This window comes from Galleria mellonella, unplaced genomic scaffold (assembly GCF_026898425.1).
Source record: "Galleria mellonella isolate WM207_F2 unplaced genomic scaffold, CSIRO_AGI_GalMel_v1 utg40, whole genome shotgun sequence".
Taxonomy (NCBI): Eukaryota; Metazoa; Arthropoda; class Insecta; order Lepidoptera; family Pyralidae; genus Galleria; species Galleria mellonella.
In genome coordinates, this window is record NW_026442094.1 from 8,365,093 (window position 1) to 8,391,783 (window position 26,691).

General features: G+C 31.6%; 1 protein-coding gene across 1 annotated transcript; it reads right to left on the reverse strand.

Annotated features, from left to right (window-relative positions):
* Positions 1–22,718: 22,718 nt before the first annotated feature.
* On the reverse strand, positions 22,719–24,479 carry LOC116413815 (uncharacterized). The gene is made up of 2 exons (XM_031914776.2): positions 24,341–24,479; positions 22,719–23,214 (listed from the first exon to the last, which is right to left on the reverse strand). Exons 1-2 carry the CDS (start codon positions 24,367–24,369, stop codon positions 22,749–22,751), a joined length of 495 nt encoding a protein of 164 aa, XP_031770636.2. The 5' UTR covers positions 24,370–24,479; the 3' UTR covers positions 22,719–22,748.
* Between the last annotated feature and the right edge of the window lie 2,212 nt (positions 24,480–26,691).

Consider the following 26,691-nt stretch of genomic DNA (forward strand, 5'->3'; position numbering starts at 1 on the left):
GCAATTAATTTACATATGGATAATGCTCCATCACCAGTGGATAAATGATTGTGATCATGGAATTCGTTACAACGAATATCAGAAGGACGCTGAACTGAAAAATATGTGCATTATTACAATATTAGTATACACATTATATCCTTTTTAAATAATTAAAAAATAATCTTTACACGTAAAATATTTTAATTAATCTATATAATCTTTTGGAGTGAACATTAAATGGTTACAATATATTTACATATCGAAACGTGGAATTGTCTTTCATTTCTCTTAACATTATCATTCTTTACTCAAAATTGTAGTTATTGACATAATATGTAATAAATATTTACCTAGAAAATTAGGTTAGTAGTTCAAAAACAAAAGTAATATTAAATATCAAATGATTTAATTGTCAAATGAATTTTAATTTAACAATTAAAATCTATCTTACTTTAAATTATCTAACCATATAACTCACTGGAGGATCAAGAACAGATTTCGTTTTTTCTGTGGAATCCAGTAGTGATTTATACACGTTCAGACAGGCAGAAACTTCTGAATTATGATTTTGCACGAAATCAATAAATATTTTCATACGTAAATTAATAGAATGAAATATGAAAAAATACATGATTGATATCGTATCCAAACTCATTATCGGTATGTAGAATAATACAGCCATAATCCATGTGAAATTGCAGTAGTTTTTATAATTAATACAATAATAATAACTTATAAGGTATCGATAAGTGCAATTAAATAAAAAACAGACAATGATTTTTAAATCAATATTGAACAAGTCATTATTATAATTCCCTAAAACTTTATCTATATCAAATAAATGCTTCTGATAATTGCAAAATGATTTGTCGTTACTAGAGAATAATATAAATAAGACACTGATAAAATACAAAAAAGTATATGCCAATTGCCAAACTGTAATATATACTTCCATTAATCCAATTAAACATCTCGTAAGTATAGCACATATACAAAAGGCGTGAAACACCGATAAACATTTTAGTACAAACTTATTTTTTGCTGATTTAAAAGTGATAAAACCAAAATCTAAATTAGTTATAAAAATCATCACACAGAAAAATATTTTCAGTCTCTTAAACAAAGCTTTTTCTTTATCATTTTGGGCAGTGAAATTATTTAATTTCAATTGTGGTGGCTTATTCAAGATCATTGTCGATATTAATGAACGGAAGTTCAAAAGCTTCGAAGAAATGTCTAGAATTATTTGTCTTCTACATCTACTTCGTATCTATATTTTAACATCAATAATAATATTACTTTATTAATTTAATACATTAGGGTCACTAGTCATAAGCGATTTAAGCGACGGAAGACCTTTGGGGCATGTCTGTAAAAGTAGTTAGTTCTTTCATAGATATTGTTGCTCCATATCTAGCCACTATTTTTAATAAATGTATTGATAATGGCGTTTTTCCACATTTAATGAAATTTAGCAAATTAATCCCACTATTTAAATCAGGAGATAAATTTGAGCCAGGGAACTATAGACCTATATCTATTTTGCCAGTTCTAAGTAAGGTGTTTGAAAAGATAATGTTAAATCAAATGTTACATCACTTCAGGGTTAACGGACTGCTTCACAGTCAGCAATATGGTTTCACCGCCGGCAAGTCTACCACTGACGCAGGTGTTGCGCTAATGACACATATTTTCGAATCTTGGGAGAGGTCACAGGATGCACTCGGAGTTTTTTGTGACCTATCAAAGGCATTTGATTGTGTGGATCATAAAACGCTTTTGTACAAGCTCGAACATTATGGTATAAGAGATAATGATCTAAAATTAATGAGAACTTATTTATTAATAGGGTTCAAACTGTAGATATTGACGGTGTAAAATCTAAGGGAGCTAATATTAAGATGGGCGTTCCACAAGGGTCAATCTTAGGCCCCTTTCTCTTTTTAATCTACATAAATGACCTTCCCTTTATGGTAGAGAAAATTGCAGATATAGTGCTGTTTGCGGATGATACTTCGTTAGTATTTAAAATTGGACGTAAAGTAATCAATTAGACGATGTAAATTGTGCTATGTGATGCAATATTAAATTGGTTTACATGTAATAACCTATTATTAAATTCCAGCAAAACAAAGTGTATAAAATTTACACTTCCTAATGTAAGACTAATAAATACACAGTTATTGCTTAATGACGAAATAGTAAATTTTGTTAATGATACAGTTTTTTTAGGTATAACAGTACTCGAAATTACAATGGGGGCCCCATATTTCAAAATTGGCCAGTAGACTCAGTTCTGCTGCATATGCAATTAGAAGAATTAGGCAATTAACAGACGTGGCGACGGCTAAACTTGTATATTTCAGTTATTTCCATAGCATAATGTCTTATGGCATACTGCTGTGGGGTAAAGCAGCCGATATAAATACTATATTTGTTTTACAAAAGAGAGCCATACGTTCTATTTATGGTATGGGTTCAAGAGAGTCATTACGTCAGTGCTTTAAAGACTAAAATATCCTCACAGTTACTACACAAAACATTTATGAAAATATTATGTATACACGGAAGAACTTAGAGAGTTTTAAAAAACTCAAAGACTGTACAAGTAGAAACTTACGCAATATAAATAAGCTTATTTTACCTAAATGCCGTCTGCACAAAATCAGTAATTCATTCTATGGTAATTGCATAAGATTTTATAATAAACTGCCGGAATCTGCATTAAATCTGACAGAGAGGCAATTCAAATCTTATATTAAACAATTTTTATGTAAGAAAGCCTATTACAGGATAGACGAATTCATAGATGACAACATATCAAGTAAATAATTAGTTTATTAGCATACAACGTTGTAATTTTATTTTCTCATTGCTTTCTTGATTTAATTGATTAATTTTAGAAATATGAAAGCGTAGCGGTTTTTTGTATTAATTGCCGCATGCATTCTTATGTAAAATGTGAATACTATAACTATCAGATGGCAATTGTGAGTAGCTTTGACGTGGTCTAGTATTTTGAGTAGTCATGCTCACGTAAAATTAATAGAAAAAAATGTCCAGACTTGTGGCGGCGTGGTGGGCCGGGTCATTGGGCTCCCTAAAATATGGTCGAGCGCAGTGATGGCTGGCTCATCCGTCATACTCGTGAACGGGTGCTGCTTGTAGGGACTGGTCTGCTCTAATCACTATGACTGATTTCCTCTTATTAATTGTTTAACCAGTTGGTTATGTATTCAATATTTTTTTCTTTTTGAGTATTTAATTGAATTAGTGCTAATTGGTGGTTTGTATTCACACAATTAAACTTAAAAATGTAAAGTAATAATAAAAATATTTAAAAGAGCATCACGCAAGTTTCTTGCTCGTTCTTCTTGTGATGAGACAGCTTTCCGAACGAGCGGTAAATTAAAAAAAATGTAATGACTTTTCAAAAGTGCTTGAATGTAAGTTTATTTGAATAAATGATTTCTATTCTATTCTATTCTATTCTATTCTATTTGTCGCACAGGCGACCAAACGCATAAACTGCTGTAAACTTCTTGAATTTGGGATCGTATTTTATGTAATTGAGGTAGTTTTATATTGCTCTTGGTTAAGTAAAGTCGCCATGATGCCTCCCAAAAATATTTTTAATATATATAAAAAAGACATACACATCTATCGATAAAGTCAACTATACATTTATTTCGGATGTTTACCTTTAGGTAAACCAATGTGGTAATTGTCATATATTTTTATGTTTTTGGTGCAATAAAGATTTAAATAAATTATTATTATTTAAAGATGATCTTTAGATATTATTTTGTTATTAAAAACTATTAAGTCCATCATATGACCATGTGGTGCTGGCATAAAAAAGCCACCCCTTCTTTCCCGTGGATGTCGTAAGAGACGACTATGGGAGGGCGAGGGATGGGCAGCAGCGTTCATCTTAAAACATACCTAAAGCCTAACTGCGGTTACCAGTCCGCCTGCCAAGCGTGGCAACTACTGGTAAAACCCCCCAGGAGGGAGGCTAATGTTTAACAGTGGACAGTTAAAAGCGGATATGATGATGATGAAGACCGTTATAACATATATAGAAATGAGAAATAAAACAACATCTGTTCTCGAAAGCTATTTATTTATCTTACTTCTCAATTTAATCACACATAAGTTAAACCGGTAGTTATTATATTAAAATATATAATAACATAAGTTAAACTGGTAGTTATTACATTAACATATAATGTGTACTTACGATACTTAATAATTGTCTATGTTTTTACAGATAAATTTTACATGTACAACCTATACATAAGCATCATATTATTAATTATAAGCAACCTTTAACTAAATTTAAACTGGAATATTACAATTAAATATGTAACGTCAACGTTTAACACCACAACAGGTAGCGACCAGTCGAGTGGTATGACCTTGGCAACGGTGAACTTGAACGGGCGCACTTCTACGTAGCGTATGAATTTCTCAATGTCACCCGCATGTATCTCGTCTGGAAATATTTCAATACGCTGTTATATCAGTATCACATAGTGCAAGAGCATCTCTAATTGTTTTTATATAATATATGATATTTATAGGTATATATATATATATATATATATATATATATATATATATATATAAATAATAAAAAAAATCTGTTACAGTTTACTCCAAACCGGTATATTATAGTAGAGTGTCGTCATATCGGCAGTTACTTGGCCACTGCTGAATGCAGACCCCCCCCCCCCCCCATAAGTGGTTTAGCCAGTAGTTGCCAAATATGGCAGACGGTTTGGCAACCGCAGTTAAACTTTTAGTGATATTTTAAGAGAGACGCTGTTGTCCATACCTCGACCCGTTCCCTTAGTCACTTCTTATGACACTTACGGGAAAGGAAGAGGTGATTAATTCAATGTGCCGGAACCACACGGCAAGAATAGAAAATATATTTGTATGCCATTTTATTATATAGAAATTTAAAACCAAATATTCACCAGTGTCATTTTCTCTATATTTATAAAATTTGCACTATTGTATTTATAGGTTTGAGGACCATCTTATTGTATAAAGTAATAAACATACCTCTTTCCTGTAATAATCTGTCATGTAAGACGCATCTCAACTTATATGTTTGTGATGTTAGTGTTCCAGCAGAGAAAGCAGGTGCAAATATAAAAGTTTGGGTTACTATAACCGCAAAACACGTGACCACGTACATGACAATAGGCACCTGAAAGTACGTTACATTTATTTTATAAATAAAAAAATATAAAGTTGTTAGTATCTCTTACAGATATAAAAACGTTATTGTATATTATTCTGTGATAACCCTGGCACCGGTAACTAGTTGTACAAATAATTGCACAGAACTCTTTTGATTGGTAATCAATTACTAGATCAATTTAATATAGCTTTCGTTATAAATATGTGTCTAACAAAGAAGAAATAGATTTACATTTGACAATTCTCCATTCGCTATTGGATAAACAATCGTGATCATAGTATTAACTATCGCAAACATCAGAGATATGGTGAACTGAAATAAGTAATAAAAATTACATTAAAGGCAATATATATATATATATATAATAGAATCATAAATTTCAACTTATAAACATTAATATTACTTTAATTCTTTACAATATCATTAAAATCAACGATTAAATTATTAAATTGAATATTATGCATAAAACTGTTTAGTTGTTTTTTTTATATTTCACTAAAATAATGAATCTTTACGTTAACCATCTCACCGTTAGTTCAAAGGCTAACTTTGTTCTTTCTATAGAATCTAGTAATGACTTATACATTTTCTGACAACTTGTAATATTAGAATTATGATTTTGCACATATTCAATAAACACATTCATACGATAATTCACTGAGTGATAAATCGAGAAATATACAATAAATATTGTATCTAAACTTATCATTATTATATTCATCAATATTAACATGTATAACGGTAAGAAACAGGTTTCGTAGAACATTATGCAGAAAATTAATGTCATAAATATTCTATATATACAACTAAATGTGAACAAAATAATTATTTTAATATCCAAATTGACCCAATCGCTGTCTTTTCCTAATACCGTATCTATATGGTATAAATCTTTCTGTAATTTGTAAAACTTTTTATCATCACTAACAAGTTGTAATATTACAGCACTGGTAAAGTACAAAATGGCATATATGGATTGCCAAATTGCTACTAATGGTCCCATATTATTAAATACATAATATGCTCTTATAACTAATACACTTATAAACCCAGCATATGTAACTGTAAAACATTTTCTTATTAAATTAAACTTTTTCGATTTAAATCGAACAAAACCAAAATCCATATTTAAAATGAAAGTTACAATGATAAAAAATATTTTTAATTTTCTAAAAGACTTTTTATTTTCTATATCGCTAATGGTAAAATTATTTATTTTTCCTAGCGAAAGTTTACTATACATCATTATAATCGAAGTTTGTAATGCCGAATAAGAAATTATATATTTGAGAGAGCTTAGAAACAATTCAATTTCTATAGTACTTTGACTAGGTTATAATCAATAACCCATTTCACTCATACATTATACATATATACTACAAATTTACTTCGTACATATTTTAGGACTTTCAATAATAAACGTTTTGTCGTACATTATAATTTTGTTCTTGAATTGAACACCTAAGCGTAATAAAAGTATAAGAAGAAGTATCAAAGTTTACAAATTGATTTCTCTTGAAATTACTTAATTATGACATAAGAAGAATAAATTTATAGGTGCATAATAACTTAGTTTTCAGGACCGACACAGCATGAAGACGATGATGTTGATGATATTCTATGATGTCCATTGTTCTCTTCATATCGTAAAACTACATGACATTAAAGTATAGGTACGAATAAGTTGTTCATATAAAAAGAAATATAAAATATAAAAAAGAAATTATATATATATATATATATATATATATATATATATATATATTAGTCTATATTATTTATTAGTCTTTATTAATTAATATACAATAGTGCGCCACCTATCTTTTGTCTTTTTTTTCTTTTCTCAATGTTCTCTACTAAAAGGTTGTCTGGAAGAAATTGTTTAGCGATAAGACCGCCTTTTTTGCCATTAGTTGCTACACTTGGCAGGCGGGTTAGTAACCGCAGTTTAGCTTTTGCGAATTTTTAAGAAAAACGCTGCTGCCAATCCCTTCACCATAAGCTCCCTTTATCGCCTCTTACGACACCTATAGGAAAAAAAAGGGGTGGTCTATTCTATGCTGAGATCTACAGGGCTATCCTTATCCTTCTGTATATACCGATAATCTTAGTTCAGACCTAAAAATAAAAAAGGGTTTAATATAGACCGAAAAGTTTTTATCTCATACATAAAAGAATCGACAATTGACGAAAAAAAAAGGTTCTTTAGCAATGACCCCATGTAACATAACAGTTCAATAAATCCATATCTATAAAATGAAATATTATGTACGTAATGACTACTTATTCATAAATGTTTAGGAGATTCAGATTTGAAATACAAGACAAAATATCATAAATATTATTATTTCCTTTTATTCATAAAATTTGAATATCCAATGCAAAAGACATTTATAATAAACAAAGACAACTAAAATATTTTTGCAATAACAACGTTTACATAAATTTTAATTGTAACATTACAATTAAATATGTTACATCAATACTAAGCACCTTGACAGGCAACGACCAATGGAGCAGTATGACCTTGGCAACGGTGAACTTGAACGGGCACGCTTCTACATAGTCTATGAACATCTGGATGTCAGCTGCATGCTTCTCATCTGAAATAATTTTAGTAATAAATAGGTAATATTTTTTTTTATTTTATGTAACTTAGTTCCGATACAGATAAACATTATATCTTACCTCTTTCTATTAGTAATCTATTATATAAAGCGCATCTCAATTTATAAACTCGTGATGAAAGTGTTCCAGCCGCTATAGCTGGTGCAAATATAAGAAGTAATAATGATTAATAACATACCATTGGATCAAATACGGGTTTAATTTTTATCGTAATGTCGATTAATTATTTATAAATGTTCTTACAAATTATAACATCGGAATTATGATTTGTACAAAATTTATGAATGTTTTCAAACGACAATCGACAGAGTAAAAAATAAAAAATATATTATTAGCATAAAATCTATACATATCAGTGGTATATAAAATATTACAAGTGTAACTATATCCAAGATACAATAATTTATGTAAATTTTACAATAAACAAACGATAACATAAATCTATAAAAAACATTAAATAAAAAAGTAAGAATTATTTTAACATCAATATTATATGGAGCGCCAATTTTTCTTGTACTGTATCGATATTAAATAAATCCTTTTGAAATTTATAGAAGCTTACACCTTCAACTGTTAAGTTTAAAGTCAAAACGCAAACAAAACATTCGATCACATATGATGAATGCCAAATGGCAAAAATCGGTTCCATATTTAAACTGAAAAAAAAAATCTTAATAAGCCACCAACTAATATATAATAATTGATACGCATTTAACTAGAAGCTTTGTTCTTGAAGATTTTAATACAATGAAACCAAAATCTATAGAAATGATCATGTTTATAATAGTGAAAAATATTCGCAGTCTACTGAAAGATGTTTTATTTTTCATATTTGATTTAAATGCAAACTTATTAATATAAAATTTTGAAGATTTTTTGAAAAACATTGTTAGTTAAATGCGCTCTTATAATGCGAACTAACTGATGTATTTCTATAAAGCACTCAAGTGAATTAACAAAAGTAATAATTATAACGGAGTACAACATTCAATTTACAAAATAATATAGTAGGATAATTGAACTGACTATTGATTGCTTATATGTAAATAATAAATTATTCAGATATCTACTTTTCAATTGTTGGATTTGTACTTCTTTTTAATGAATTCATTTGTTAAAAATTCTAAAATATTTTATTAAAAAATACTGGTAATTATACAAATGTAGTAAAAAGAAGTTGATTGACTCACTATTATATATTATATGTGAATAGATGCTGCTTATAAAGTTACTACGACCTATTTTAATTATATGCCAATTATGTACAATAAAGATTTTACAATACAATACAATTAATTCTTTTGATCCAGTTGTACACGGTGATTTTGATTCATAAAAAATTGTAATTTGTAAATTCAACTTTTTTTATGACAAAACTAAAGCCATATCTCGTCATAATTGTTATGATTTTAGAAGGAGAAATTCAAAGCAAATAAATATTCTTTCTTACTTGTATTCATGCTAACTACAGTTGTTTTTGTATTGTTATGTTCTGGTTCGAGATATAATAGCATTATAGTGAAATTAGAGAATGCGCAGCATGATACCTAAGTCCTCAAGGTTAAAACCTCATTAGAGATACCACTAATTTCAAAATGTATACTGTGATATCTATAGCGCTGTTCCAGTCTACCACTTTCTACCAGATTGAGTTTACTTGCCTTTAGTTACATATAAATCACTATCTACGTTACTAGAATAAAAACAAATTAGGTACAGAATAAAACGGAATCATCATAGATTTTAATTTATTCTTTATACTTTTTTTCTTCTGCTTATATAGTTTTTTTTTTTTAATCCAGATGTGAAAATTGTATTATAATGATCAAATACTTAATTACAATATTTACAACCATAACAGGTAGCAACCAGTCGAGCGGTATGACCTTGGCGACGGTGAACTTGAACGGGCGCGCTTCCATATAGTCTATGAGCTTCTCAATGTCAGATGCATGCTTCTCATCTGAATATTAAATAATGTAAAATTTATATATAATTTCATTAAATTTATATATGTATATTAATGACAGCGATGGACTCGCCACCTGCCACGCTGGATTCTAAAATGGTCAACGTAACGTAAACAAGTCCAGTACTACGTTCACAACAATGGCAGTTTTATTATAATTGTTCTTTTTTTTTTTAATTAACTGATTTCATTTTCATCAATAAGGACTTAAATTTATTGAAAAAGATTTTTTTTTCATATTTATTATTTTTGTTTTCATTATTATTACAGTGATAACTCTCTCACACTAATATAATTATCTAATTAGTAATATTAAATTGTTTTTTTTTTACCTTTTTCAAGAAATAGTCTATCGTATAGCAATAGTCTCAGTGTCTCGGCTTGTGATAAAAGATTTGCGGCGCTAATCGCTGGTGCAAATATGAGGACGAACGGTTGGAGTACAGTCCCCCATGATATTGTCAAATTTATGATTTTGGCCTGAAATATAACATAACCACTTATATTACAATGTACAGTACTTTTAATTTGATTATTTCAAGTAAATAAATTAAAAATAGAATGAAAAAGTACACTAAAGGAATTTTCTCCCACAACCGTTCAAGCTGTGTAATAAACTCTCTGCCGAGGTTTTCCCTAGAGACTACAGTATGGGATTCTTCAAAAAATAAATATTAAGGTTCCTTCAGAGTCGGCAACGTACACGTGACACCCTTAGTGTTGCAGACGTCCACAGGTTACAGTGATCGTTTACTATCAGACGGACCGTATGCCTGTTTGCCACCTTTGTGGTATAAAAACAATAGTAAATATAAATATAAAGTAGGTAACACAGAAATATTTAAATTATTTACATAAAGCAATTAATAAAAAGTAGTAAAGAAAAAAAAAGGAAATCAACAAATTAACTGATCGCTCTTATACAATACCAAAATAGTTGTTTGAGACACATACCTCTAAATTTTCAAACAGCAATGAGTAAAACACCGTAATCATTATATCGATGATATTGAATATTAATGTGAAGACAAACTGAAACAAATATTTTTTTTTATATACAACTTAGAATGGCAAACAAGCTGACGGCCCACCTGATGGAAAGTGGTAACCGTCGCCTATAGACATGAGCAGTACCATGGACATAACAGAGTATACTGTTTCACCCATGATACCCACCATGCGTTACCATTCGTGAGGACTCAGGTGTTATTCCTCTGTACCCTGTAAATTCACGCCATATCCCACCTTTCAAACCGAAAATCAGCTATGCAAACACAGCTGCTTTACGGTTGAAACACGAATGGGACAGAGGTACCCAAGCAGTCGACTTTTGTACAAAGTCTCCCTCTGGTATATGTATCCATGTAGTGTAGGCGTGGGTAACATACAGCAAGTCTAAGTCCTCAGGAATGGCAACGCATGGGGGGTATCATGGGCGAAACAGTATACTCTGTTATATCCACGGTACTGCTCATGTCTATAGGCGACGGTTACCACTTTCCATCAGGTGGGCCGTCAGCTTGTTTGCCATTCTAAGTTATATAAAAAAAAAAACTTACTATATAACCAAATGTAGATTTTGCCTTCTCCGTGGCATCAATGAGAAATGTATACATAAACTGACAGTTTAGGTTATCACCTTGATTTTGCATAAAATCAGTCACCAATTTTAACCGATAACGAACGATGTCAAATATAAAGAAGAACGTTATAAGAATTAAATCCACTGACAATATTGTTAATGTGAACACAATTTTTATATACCACGTAAATTCACAGTTTTCTGCCTCCCGCGAACAGTACGCCAACCACATTAGCCATCTAAACGTATAAGTAACAATTGTAGCGGCAAATAACTTGGTGGACAAATTGTACTCATCATTTCTAATCCCAAACTCGGTGTCAATATAGTGCATATCTTTTTGAAGGTCGCAAAAAGTTTTTCCTTTCGAAAATAACAATAGCAATATAGAAACAAAATAATGAACTACATACGCGGAGTACCATATAAAAATTGGTATATTATTCAATAATGTTAAAGATATCGACTTTAACAATATGACTGATAAAATTAATGATTTTAAAGCTAATAAAAATTTTACCATAACTTTAATTCTATTAGATTTATATGTGATAAATCCGAAATCTAAAGAGAATAATACGTTTACAACAATATAGTATATACGTATTGGTTTATACAATTTTTTAAACTTATAGTCATTTATATAATGATTTATATAACGATCTATGTTTTGATTATTTGATACTTCATTGATCATGTTGTAAAATGAGAAATAAAAAATACTGTAACAAAATTAACGTGTCGGTGTTACATGGAGTACTTCACTAATAAAAATGCACTACACGAATTGCTTGTCCGTTTATTTATGAGATATGAAAACAATGTTTATTACAATCGTACATTTCTGGTAATTATTTTCTAATCTAGATCTTCATAATTCCAATAAAACATTTAAACAGCACGTAATATCTACATAATAAAATATATTCTAATTTTTACTAAATTACTGAACACGAATAATTTAGATCCGAATGTAAATTAACACATTAGTAAAATTAGTAACATATATATATATATATATATATATATATATATATATATATATATATATATATATAAGTATTTAAAATTTTGCATATATATATATATATATATATATATCCGTATATATATATATATAAAAGTTTTTTAAAAATTTTATTTTACAATTATTCAGGTAAATCAATTTTATCCCCTTCAAAGTACTCCCCCTGTGACATAATGCACTTGTGCCAACGCCGTTTCCACTGTGAGAAGGCTCCTTGAAAGTCCTCTGGTTGTAGGTTTCTCAGCTGCCCCGTCGTAGCTTTTTTTATCTCATTTATGTAATACCAATTTATTTTGGGAACAAGAAGAAGTCACACGGGGCCAAATCCGGCGAATAGGGGGTGTTCGGTCACCGTATTGGAATTTTTACTCAAAAACTCACGGAAAACAAGAGAGTTTTTGGCAGGGGCATTGTCGTGGTGAATAATCAAACGCCCCTCTCGCGCCAATTCTGGACGAACTCGTATATATATATATATATATATATATATATATATATATATATATATATATATATATATATATATATGGCGTGACAATAGTTCGCACCGCACGGCGGTCAGACCAGAGGGATTATATATATATATATATATATATATATATATATATATATATATATATATATATATATATATATATACATATATATATAGTACTATACTTGACAACATTTTTTCTTTGCATCCTAATAATATTAGATATATTCCCGTCCCGTGTGGTCCCGGCATAGAATAGGCCACCCCTTCCTTTCACACACTTTTGTGGGTGTCACAAGTCATTAAGGCAAAGCGAGGGATGGACAGCAGCGTTTCCCTTGAATCATTTCTTAATTCCGTCGTATATTGAATGAATGAATAATAACTTTATATGCTATTTATCTGATTTTTTTTTGTTTTTTACCTCATCACTCCATCAGTCAATTTGGAATAATCTTATTTATTTGGAAGAAAATTCTCATAAATTGATCCCATGAAATTTTTATCTAAATTGGTTCAGTAATTTTTAGAGCAAAATAATTGTTATTGTCACAATGGAAGTCGTTTTTTTTTTTTTTTTATGGAACACAACCTTTTATTACTTCCATACAGTAATCCAACTCAAACTCAATAATATTAAAAGCATCATATCGATCTGTCTATCCATACATTATATTTATACTACTGAGCATGTATGGAACAGTAGCTATTACCTTTTATCATACAAAATCTTCAATATTTCAAATTTATCTCACAATCTTTGATAACAAATATGTAAATAGATCCTTGAACTGGATTCAGTACTTATAGGAAATTCTATTGTTATAATGCATTTCTATAGGGAGCAATGCATTGTTAGTAATAAGGTCTAACTGTCTCATTGCCCTAACTGGTCCATCAGGCCGACCTCCCCACGGTTCCACCCGGAAACCGTCATGATTAATTCTTGTGGAATTCGTCACGATGAGCTGAGCCTGCTTTCATCCTCACCTATCATTTCTTATTGGTGCCCCGCCAACATATATAAACAGCCCAGGCAGGGTTACCATTCACGTCCATTAAAAAAAATACATTTCTTTAAACCTTTTGTATATAGGTACATTATCTATTTAGCTTAGGTGGTAGATTAATAGTAATCATCAAAGTAGCTACAAACATTTCTGGTGAATTAAACTAATTTCTATTTACTACATTAACTAACAATTAAATTTGTTTTACAAAAAAAATAATAATAAACACTTTGACCAATAGTAACAATGTGAGGGTAGTGAAAAAACTGCGCGAGTTACAAGAAGAAGACGCCGCTCGCTTCAGTCTTGTCGCGACCACGGCGTGGTGCAGTCCACGTCAAAACATCGGCAATAAATATTAAGTATTTAAGTATTATTTACCTGCAATCGAGTCGCGTGAAATTGTCGCATAATATATTTAAAAAATGTGTTACAATACCACTAGTTTAAAATTAACCATTTAATACAATTTAGCGAACTGTATTATAACAATTAGATACGTAATAGTTATATTTAATATTATAATAGGCAATTTCCAGTCTAAAGGTATAATTTTAGCGACTGTGAACTTGAATGGACGGGCATCTATATATCGGATGAACTTTTCGATGTCCGCTGCGTGCAGTTGTTCTGAAATAAAAAAATCGTAAAACTAATAACAATACAACTAGTTCTTACTTAATATATGTAAAAAATGAATTTGTTTGTTTGTTCCCTTATAGCGCCTTAACGGCTTAACCAATCGCTATGAAATTTGCTGTACACGTACCATATGGTGTGGAGAAGGATATAAGCCACTTTTTATCTCGGTCAGTAAACATATCCCGTTTACACGAACAAAGTGATGAATAAAAGCTAATTTTTTTTATAAGGCAAATACAAAATCCATACTGCTATTATAAATGTGAAATAATTGACATTCTACCTAATTACTATTTAATTCTTGACTAAACCAATTGTGATGAAACAATATTATAATGTCTATTATCGATCGAAACTGAACACTAATAAACTGGATTTTGTTATTCCTAATATGAATATATTAGGAATTAATTTAAGAATTTAAATTACCTTATTAATAGATTATTAAAACGAATGATGACTAATACTTGTATTTTTACTCAATTAAAACATAATGTAATTATTGAGTAATAACTATCGTGAGTCATACTATCTTGTAGAGTACAACTAACGTAAGTAATTGCTTTTTTTTAACAATTTAGAATGGCAAACAAGCTAACGGCCCACCTGATGGAAAGTGGTAACCGTCGCCTATAGACATGAGCAGTACCATGGACATAACAGAGTATACTGTTTCGCCCATGATACCCCCCATGCGTTGCCATTCCTGAGGACTCAGGTGTTATTCCTCTGTACCCTGTAAATTCACGCCATATCCCACCCTTCAAACCGAAACACAGCAAAACACAACTGCTTTACGGTTGAAACACGAATGAGACAGAGGTACCTAAACAAACGACTTTTGTACAAAGTCTGTATTTATTATTATTAAAGAATAAAGTAATAGGAAAATAAATAAAATATATTTAATAAAATCTAATTGAAATCTTTGATGTTTCATATATTTATGCTACAAGACTTACTTTTAATTCATACCGATAATATTGTTGCTATAACTTTATAACATGACTGTAATGCTAATTTGTATAAGGCGTGCCACAAGGGTCAATATTAGGTCAAAATGTTTTATTAAAAAAATTACATTAATACTGTGTATTAAACTTAACTATGAAATCGATTCTCTGAAGCAGTATTACCGAATAGATATTATATTGAAACCTTCAAGAAAAGAGCTTATTCCTTACTAAAAAGCTGACGACAGATCTACATTTTCTCTGAAGTTGCGAGTGCCTATGGGCGGCAGTAAACATTTACCATCAGGTGACTATCTTTTTGCCTCTATGTTGCATAAAAGGGTATGTTGTATAAAGGGTGGGAAATGGCTGTGAATTTACAGGGTACAGAGGAATAACACCTGAGTCCTCTGTTGTGTCCATGGTTCCATTCATGTCTGTAGGCGACGGTTACCACTTTCCATCAGGTAGGCTGTCAGCTTGTTTCGTCATTCTATGTTGTAAAATAAAAAAAAATCAAATATTAATTACCTCTTTCTTGAAATAGTCTATCGTGCAACACCACTTTCAATTTCTCCGATTGTGAAGAGAGCATACCAGCTACGAGCGCCGGTGCAAAAATAAGTATGCAAGATTGGATTATAGACGTGTATGGCATTAAGAGTTTTACAATTGATTTCTGAAATGTAATAAAAAAATTATATTAAATTTAATCAGCAGGATCTATTTTGTTTTAGTTCTTAGTACGACATGTGATTTTTTTATTTACATTAATTACAAACTCTTAACTCTCTCTTAATTAACTTACTTAAAAGTTCCTAAATAAGGAAGGAAGGAAGTTACTTCTTCCTTCCTTTCTTATTTAAGAACTTTTTATTATTATTTATCTTATTTCTTCCATTTAAATGCACAAATATACATTTAAATTGGTTTACATTTGTCAAAATATAACAAGTGTTTTTGTATTGTTATGGCACACGCACAAACGAAAAATTGTATTTAGCTTTATGTATTTTTTTTTTTAATTATTTATTATCAGCGAGAAATAATTGGGTATTTCATTCAGATGCTGATCTAGTCGGCTGGGTCACATATGGGTGAACTGCTTAATAAAATCAATTTGCTTTTCTTTTTTTTACTAACATTGTTTGTAAGAAAATTGTTACTAACAAAATGGACCACATTGTAGTCTGAATAATAAAGTATATTGTTATTATTATTATTTATGTTATCTCGCTTTTTATATACAAGTATATCAATATATGTTGTAATTTGTGTGCTGTAAGTAATGCAAATAAATTATCTATCTGTTTATTATAAAGATTGCTTAGGAATAAGACCGCCTTTAACTACACTATACTTATTGAAAATTCTTCAACAATTAATGTAATATTGATGCAATAAAATGTTAAATAAATTAATTAAATTTATACGGATTAAGAGCTTTTATTTTAAATTGACCGTGTGGTCCAAAACATATAATTACAGTATTATCAAGACAAGGTAGAATCTGAACCTAAGTTTAAAAAGGATTTAATTTCGAAACAACTTTTAGGGGGGAAAGGCATTGTTAGTAATGGAGACTGAGAATCCCATTGCTCACAATATACCCAACCAAATCGACCTCCTCGCGGTTTCCCCTGGAAACTATCATGGTTAATTCTTGATGAATTCATCACGATGGGCTAACTGGCCTGTTTTCATTCTCATCTATCACCCTTCACTGGTGCTCCGCCAGCATATCCCGTTAGCGCAGGCGTACCATACCATTTTCACCCATCAAAAAAAAATCGAAACAACTTGATTCCAAGTTAAATGTCGATAAACATATATAACGCTAAAAGGTCATGCACTAAGCTCGGTAATAAAACAATGTTGACATGTACGTATGTATGGAATACTTTTAAAATTCAGTTAAAATTAGAATCTTTACTAAGATTTTAAATTTATCGGTAGTACGGGATTTCTTGTGTATTATAAGTTATGTATGGAAACAAGTTTAAGAACACTGACAGGAATGAAAAACATTTTGAAACATTTGCGGAGCTTCTTCAACGACCTTTGTGGAAATAAAGCTGTCTTGAAAATGAAGGCATCTGTATGCAAAAGGGTCGGTCGATTTATTCCTATGTAAATGTCAAGCTTTACGCATTATTATCTATCTATACATGTCTATATACGATCCATATGGTTCCAGTATAGAATAAGCCACCCCTTCCTTTCCCACGGGTATTATAAGAGACGACAAAGGAAGGGCGAGGGATGAGCAGCAGCGTCCCTCTTAAAATATCGCCAAAGCCTAACTGCAGTTGCCAATCCGCCTACCAAGCGTGACAATTATTGGCAAAACCCCCCCAAGGGGGAGGCTTATGTTCAGCAGTGGACAGTTAACGGCTGATATGATGATACTTATATATGTAAACTATACGTAGATATGTATATATTCCACACGAAACCGCATGCAATTAAATTGCAGGTAGCAGAATCATTCTTTGGTTCTCGCCCTGCTGCACCTAATTGACTATTTTAGTAATGTTGTTTTGCTTTATATTGCTTTTGTTTTGTTATTATATATCAAGCTAAAAGATGTCTCATCAAAATTTATAACTTTTTAATTATTAAAGTGTGTGTATATATATATATATATATATATATATATATATATATATATATATATATATATATATGTGTGTATGTATGTATTTTGCATATATAAAAACCGATCATTGTCATTACGCAAATGTGAAAACGATTCATGGCTTAACATAAATATAAATTTGATTATGTATTGACTGTAATTCAGCTATACGTTTTCAAAAAAATAAATAAATATATGTAACTCATTTGTAAATTTACGTGTGTCATAAATGGCTTAAATAAAAAGTTTATCTATCTATCTATCATCTACAATAATAACAAGTATATACCTCAGTTGTAGGATTTGCCAGTGGAAAATAAATGGTGGTCATCACATCTAACGTATTGATTATTAATGTCACCAGAAACTGTAATAAATCAATTTAAAATTATTGATGAAATAACTTAAATTTATTTACAATATATATATATATATATATATATATATATATATATATATATATATATATATATATATATAATTTTCTTGTACCTAAATGATAAAATTGTACAGGAACCGGACTGTAAATGGCAATAAATATGAACAAAATTAGCCACTCACTAACTACTACGATACAGGCCTGCGAGCCTGTTTAAGAAATTGTGTACCCGATTTTTAGTTACAATAAAGTTATTATACATCCCAAATTAAACGTAGATTAAAAAAAAAAGGTTATTATATATAATACATATGTTAATTATCTGCTCTCGTTTATTTGATTAGTTTATTGTTAAAACTTCACTGATTTATGTTATGGCTGTGTTTACTATTTATATGTTTTAGGTATTGTATATTTCCCTTTAAAAGTAAAAAAAATAAAAATAAAAAATACAAGTAAGTTAGCAAGATAGTTTTGCCCTTATAACTCGACCAATTACACAACACTGTGTGATATCATGTATCTCTTTTACTCACCGCACATACACCTATTACTATCCCTTTCACTCATCTTCTAGAACCTAACTCATTCTCGTATTGGTTTTATTGACAAAACAAAAATTAAAAATAATTTTGTAAGAACTTACAGTGAAATTGTAGGCACGTCTCGTATTATTTGTTTTATGCCACAACGACTTGTAAATGTTTTGACAAAAAACAACGTTCCCATTGTGATTTTCCACGTAACAAGTAAACAGTTTTAATCGATAATAAAGTGAATAGTAAATAAAGAAATAAGTAATAAGTGTGTTGTCCTCACATAATAAAGGTATAAAATACAGTATCCTCATGGACAACGACTCGACACAGAACTCTAAATAATATTTACAGTATATAAATGACAACAGTATCCTGTAAGCCACCGAATACAAAAACCCAAATACCAGATGGTAACCGAAATTGTATGTGGCATATTCTAAACTTATATCAATTATGTACAATTCGCGTTGTAAGTCAAGGAAATATATGTCCTTGTTAAAGTACAATAAAGTAAAGACACATGACAAATACTTGAGTAAATACAACGTATACCATAGAGAGAAGAAAAGCTCTAGATCAAAAAAGAAATGCCTCATAAGCAAACCGCATACGAATACTGCTTGTATTACAAGTAGAAACTTTACAGCTAACGTTATTTTTCTCGAATCATACTTAACAAATCCGTAGTCTAAAGAAAATATGATATATAACGCGGTGAAAAACACTCTCAGACTTCTTAATTTACAGTAATAATTCTCTGGTATATTTAATAAAGTGTTGTCCCGAATCATAATCGAGAAAGTGTTGGGACAAAAACCAAAAGTTGATCAACGCGACGAACCTGTTACAGAAACTACACTCTACTGAAATGTGTTACCGTTGTCGTTTTCCATTTACTATATTGCTTTCGTTCATTGCCTTTATTGATAGAATTACTATTTACATTTGTGAGACTGCTAAAGAATTTGACACGCTGATAACAATAACCAGATAAATAATAGCTGATAAATTAACCAGAGTGCCGGCGGTTAACTCGCCCCCTGCCATGGATAGATTCTAATATACCTACTCGACGAGATATGGTCATGTGAAATAGAAATACCTACAACATCTAAAGTCGATAAATGGGGGGAGAAGGGATTGTTAGTAATGGGGATTAGTAGGCCCCTTGCTAGCATTATACCCTATCAGGTCGACCTCCTCGTGATTCCCCCTGGAAACTAACATGATTAATTTATTGTTAGATTCGTCACGATGGGCTAACTGACCTGCTTCATCCTCACCTATCATCTGGTGCCGCCCTGCTAGGGTATATCGATAGCGCAGACAGGGTTATCATTTCATTATAATCCATTAAAAAAAAAAGTCGATAATTGCCTCTGACTATCCCGTAAAATATTATAATCGTAAATATATTTATTATATATTGTCAAATACACATTATATTTTAATGTAATCAATAGAGGTTTAACTTACGCGTAATTTGGTCGAGAATTCTCGACTAGTTTCGGTACCATTCGGGTATCCGGAATCCTTTCTCTTGAGTCTTGCCCTTCAAACTCAAAGATCTTCGACCGTCATCTTTTTTATCTTTGACGGTATAGTAAACTACTACAGCTAACGCTCTGCAAGCCGAGACACACAGGCTCGCGTTCGCGTCACAGCCATCCAAGACTAAAAATCCGGGATGGACCCGAAACTAGTCAAGCTCTCTCGACCAAATTACACGTAAAATAAACCGATAGTTATTACATTAAAATATATTTCCTTTATTACTCACCATATTTGTAATTACTTTTCTTTTCTAAAAAAAAAACAATATATTTATTTACTTAACTCTTTATTGTACCATAAATAAAAATATACAATGAAAAGTGAATAATTCAAGTGAAATACAGTAACATATATACAGATTGAAATATACACATAAAAGTACAAAAGGCGGTCTTGTCGCTAACCTATAATGCACAAAAATATCAAATACATGTAATTTATTAAACTACAAACACATATAAATACATATAAACACATATAAATACATACATAGCACACACAAGGAAATATGACAAATCTAGTCCAAAAATTACAAAGGAATGGAAAAGAGTAACTACAGTGAAAGAAAATGTGATTTGACTGGTCTTTTTGTCTCCATTATTATAAATATTCATTAAATTGAAAAAAAAATTACCTTTATTTTTATGCAACTAAAAAGGGCAAACAAGCTGACGGCCCACCTGATGGAAAGTGGTAACCGTCGCCTATAGACATGAACAATACCATGGACATAACAGAGTATAACTGTATCACCTAAATACCCTTCATGCGTTACCATTCCTAAGAATGCAAACACAGTAAATAATGAATGTAGCTGAAATTTTAAAATACTTCAAGGGTACCAACATAATAAAAAAAATTGACTATCAAACTCTACAGACCCGCGAAATTTTAAACATTCTCCTTATTTTCTGAACACACCTCGTATACCAATCACACAGATAAAACCGTATTTAAAGACTAGTAGAATAATAAAATATGAAATAAATCAGCGTAATAATATAGTAAATCTCAACAAGGTTGGGGAAAATCAATAAATTTGTAGCTCTGAATATAATAATATTTATTCGAGAAAGCACTAGAATGGCTTGCACGTGTAACTCTGTGGGATGCTCCGTTCGTCCTAGAACTTGAATGCCAAGGCTAGATCTAACTTCGCATAAAGGGAACTGTAATATATTACATTATTAACCAGCGTGTCGCCTACACAGCTATTTTATGTAGCGTAAAGAAAAATATTCAATTTATTCAAATTAAAAAGAAACATTTTACAATTTACGCCCACATGACTGCGGTAACTGACTAATATAAAGAGTAGGCTATGTTATTCTCCATTCCATCATGATCGTCATATCAGCCATTTATTTTTCACTGCTGAATATAGGCCTCCCCCTTATGGGGGTTTTGCCAGTAGTTGTTATGCTTGGCAGGCAGATTAACAACCGCAGTTAGACATTGATGATGTTTTTAAAGGGACGCTGCTGCCCATCCCTCGTCCTCTCTTAGTTGCCTTACACCCACGGTAAAGAAAAGGGTGGCCTCTTCTATGCCGGGTGTACACGGAAATGATTAGCTATAATTATTATATATATTGTTAAAGCATTAACAATATGCAATGAATATTATTCACTCCTGCGTATAATGAAGCGGTTTCAGCGGTAAAACCAATGGACGACTGCTAAGTTATTAATAGATAATCACGCACAACATCAACCAGTCACAAGAGCCGCTCATCACGACATCGCAAGAACGCCAATCATAACGCAGGAGAAATTTACATGACCTTTCAGATTTCAAAATTGTAACTGACTTGCAAAACAACCTTCAGCGCATTACATTAAATTTATATTACATCAACGCTTCAAATTATTATCTATTTTTATTTACCCTAGTTAAATAGCTGCAAATACTAGGTGTATTTATTCATCATCATCATCATCATCATCATCATCATATCATCTGTTCATCATCAAAACGCAAGCGCACATCATTAACAATATATATATATATATATATATATATATATATATATATATATATATATATATATATATATATATATATATATATATAGTATTTTGGTTGTTTAAACTAATTTCGACTCTTATCGATTAATTCCTCATGCAATAGAACTTCTTGATAAAATCTGTCTCAATTAAAATGACTGCATTATTTCACATTCCGAATCCTCGTGCACAATAATCTGTATTGTCTTTGAAGGCAACGTATATTTGCCCATTTCGAGCCAAGGACTTATATTAATCTTTGTATATTTTATACCGTCAAGTATCATTTTGGTCGATATACGAATTAATGTTATTATTAATGCCAATATAAAAAAATCAACAACGTTAATGTACTCTTTTAGAAATTTAGCAATTGCGTAACACTGATGCAGCTCATATTCAAGTAAAATGTCACACGGGGAATCCAGGATCGCTAAGGGTACCGACAAGCATATTAATGGGCAAATCACTGATAATAACATGGTCACATAGAAATTATACGTCTGATCTACTTTGAGTTGAGTCTTGTGTTCCACTTTTTTTTTCTTTTTTAAAAGCTTCATAAGCAGCTCTTCCCGAGGCGATGGTTTATTTAATCCGAAATATTCGATAAACCTGAAATTAGAAACAATTAACGTTGATAAATACATGAATAACTAATCTTTATTATTTCCTGTAAAGGTTCAAACTGAATAAATGAAACTGAGTAATTAATATATAATTTTGTATGCTAGCCACTTTTTTTTTATTTTATACTTATAAACTGTTACTAAGAAAGTAAGAAACACGCCAAACCTGTTTACATATATTTAATGCTCAATATAAGATTTATTAATAAACAGTACACACTTACGTACATAAACTTACTTTACAAAAGTAACAATCCTAGCAAATTTTTTTAATTGACCCTTCTGTAATATCTATTCACCCCAACCTCGGAGTATATAGAAAATAAACACATTTTATAAAATTTTAAGGAAACCGGGCTATTTAGTTAATAATATGTGGCCAAATTTTATAAATTATGATCCATGTTGTTAATGTTAATGTATAGTAACATTTGATGTATGCTGAATACATTAACCTAAAAAATTTGAATCGAAGTTTTAAATTGTTCCTATTCACCCCGTTTTACCGTACCCGGTATTTTGAGAGCTATGATTCAGTGACATCATAACATATAATTTTACTATCATCTCTCAGTCTCAAACCAAAATACAAAACAAAAAACAACGTCTTAATGACACAGAACAGAGGTATGTTATGATGAAAATAACTTGTACATGTAAAAAGTATTCCTTTAGTAAAGATAGTCTAAATTAATATATAACTTTTGCAACTTAAAATGACAAACAAGCTGACGGCCCTTCTGGTGGAAATTGGTAACCGTCGCCTATAAACATAAGCAGTACCATGAACATAACAGAGTATACTGTTTCGCCCACGATACGCCCCATACGTTGCCATTCCTGTGGACTCAGGTGTTATTCATCTGTACCCTGTAAATTCACTGCCATATCCCATCCTTCAAACTACAGCCATGCAAACACAACTGATTCACGGTAGAAACACGAATGGGACAGAGGTGCCCAAGCAAAGGAGTTTTGTACAAAGTCTCCTTCTGGTTTGGGATTTACTCTGGTGAGAGATTAACGTGGAATTAAAGAATTTTTTACTTAAAAAAAATCAATATCTCAAATGAGGAAAACTTAATTTTATAAATACCAAATCAAATATTTACCATAGTATAATGTAGCGATAGAAAATCATTTTCGATGTTTTCTTACAACACTGACTTCGTATCACAAACTTGTCTCTCAGTGGCTGAAAGTTAAATCACTTTATCTACCAATTTATTTGGCCACGTCCCAACTACGTTGTTCACCTCAATCAACTACATTCATTTCTTCAATAGAATAATGGCATGTCATTAACCTGATAGTTAATTAATGATATTATTAGGGAGTTAATAGTTCTAGAATGCACCTATAGTGTATATTTCTAGTTATTGGATTTTGTAAAGAAAATAACATATATGTATATAATAAGGAAATCCGCAGTTTACCAGTGTTGTGACTCCGCGATCATCCCAATTCTCAGCTTAGAAAAGCGGATATCTATTTTTTAATGGGTGAAAATGGAATGGTAACCCCCCCCCCACGGTCACGCTGACGGCATATACAACACGCATACACCGCTAAAGGCACCAGTGAAAAATGACAGATGTAAATGAAAAGGCAGGTCAGTTAGCCAATCGTGATGAATAAATACACCACGATGGTTTCCAGGAGAGACCACGTGGTGGTCGACCTGACAGGGTATATTGCCAGTAATGGGATTTGTAGTCCGCATTACTAACAATCTCTTCCCCCCCGGCGGATACCTATTTGCCACGCCAGATTCCGTATGTCAATTAAACATATTTTCTTTATTTCATACTTTAATTTAAAAGTTTTTTTCTCCTACATAATTGTCGTCTAAGTGCAAATGAGAAATACAGGACATTTTGCTGCACAAAATCCCGCAGGTTCAAAAACCATCTACTTTTAAGTAATCGGTTATTATTTTTTGTTTATCCATTACAAACAAACAGTCACATCTTTTCTCAATTATAACATTAATATTTAATTTTTGTATATAATATAAATAATTATAGATAAATGAAGTCTTCCAAACTGGTATAAATATTTTTGTATCATTTATCTCAAAAGCAACTATCCAATTTGGAAAGGAAAACTCACAAATTGTAGGTACACCGCGATTCCATTGAAATATCTCCCTATTTACATAAGGTGTATTTTTCCTTTCAATAGATAACTGAATTGAAAGTGGATGTTTACGGAGACATGCCCAAATGTTATGTTAACATTACTATGGGGCACTTTACAGTGATATGCAATACATTGTTATATTTTTATTTGTCGAATACGATACTACTTTGAACTAATGCAAATAGGGGTAAAAATGTATAATTTTTTTTTATGCAAACTTAGAAAGGCAAACAAGCTGACGGCCCATCTTATGGAGAGAGATAACCGTCGCCTATATACAGGAGCAGTACCATGGACATAACAGAGTATACTGTTTCGCACATGATACCCGCCATGCGTTACCATTCCTGAGGACTCAGGTGTTATTCCTCTGTACCCAGTAAATTCACTGCCATATCGCACCCTTCAAACTGAAACACAGCCATGCAAACACAACTGCTTCACGGTAGAAACACGAATGAGACAGAGGTGGCCAAACAAATAACTTTTGTACAAAGTCTCCCTCTGGTAAAATGGTTGGTAGTAAGCACAATGTTTAACTTGATTTATTTGTTTTAAATAGTTTTTTTTACATGGATGAAATGGAGTAATATCAGTGACGGGTTGTAAGTAAGGATGACGGCTAGTTAGCTAGCTCGTGGTAACGAAGTCATCAGTAATTAACTACAATGATTTTCAGCGTAAACCGATTGCGCTGGCAAAATTAATATACTGAAATCATTACAGTTTCCAATGTCATGACTAATTTATCGTTGAATTCGTCACGATGGGCTAACTGACCTTTTTTTTAACGCCTAGAAAATGCTTAATGCAGACCCATACACCTTGTGGGAGGTGAATGGGTACTGTGGGAATCCTCCCGTAAGGTGGGGGCGTACCCACCAAAAACCAGACGATATAACCTCGAGGTGCCATATGTCGGAGACATGGGTTCGCTTTCGCACTCACCACATCTCCGACGGCAGCGACCCGCTCCCTGATGGTAAGAGCAGGTCTCCTCTCTCAAGATAGGGTGGATGGCGTGCTCACCCTACCACTCGGGGGATGCGCCGGTATATTAACACATCCCCCAGGACCATTAGGACAATACCTTTCCACAGGTATCACCCCGACCCCAGTTGGGAAGGAGGAGGGGCGAAACTGGGCACGCCCCTTCTTCTGCGTCTGACTCGTCTGCGGCGGATTAACGGTGCGAGAGTGGCACTCTCCCGCTCCCTTTCCGCCGCCTCCTTCTGCGACATGACGGCATCGCAGAAGACGAGTATCGCTTCCCACGATCTCTCACTGCTCACCATCCACCGAACCACGGCGGGCAGCGAAA

Excerpts from the sequence above, each read along its gene's own strand:
- LOC116413815 (XM_031914776.2), bottom strand. The coding sequence starts at position 24,369 with ATGATTTTCTATCGCTACATTATACTATG. Across the intron at positions 23,215-24,340 it reads TATCGCTACATTATACTATG|GTTTATCGAATATTTCGGAT; the intron begins GTAAATATTTGA and ends TTCTAATTTCAG.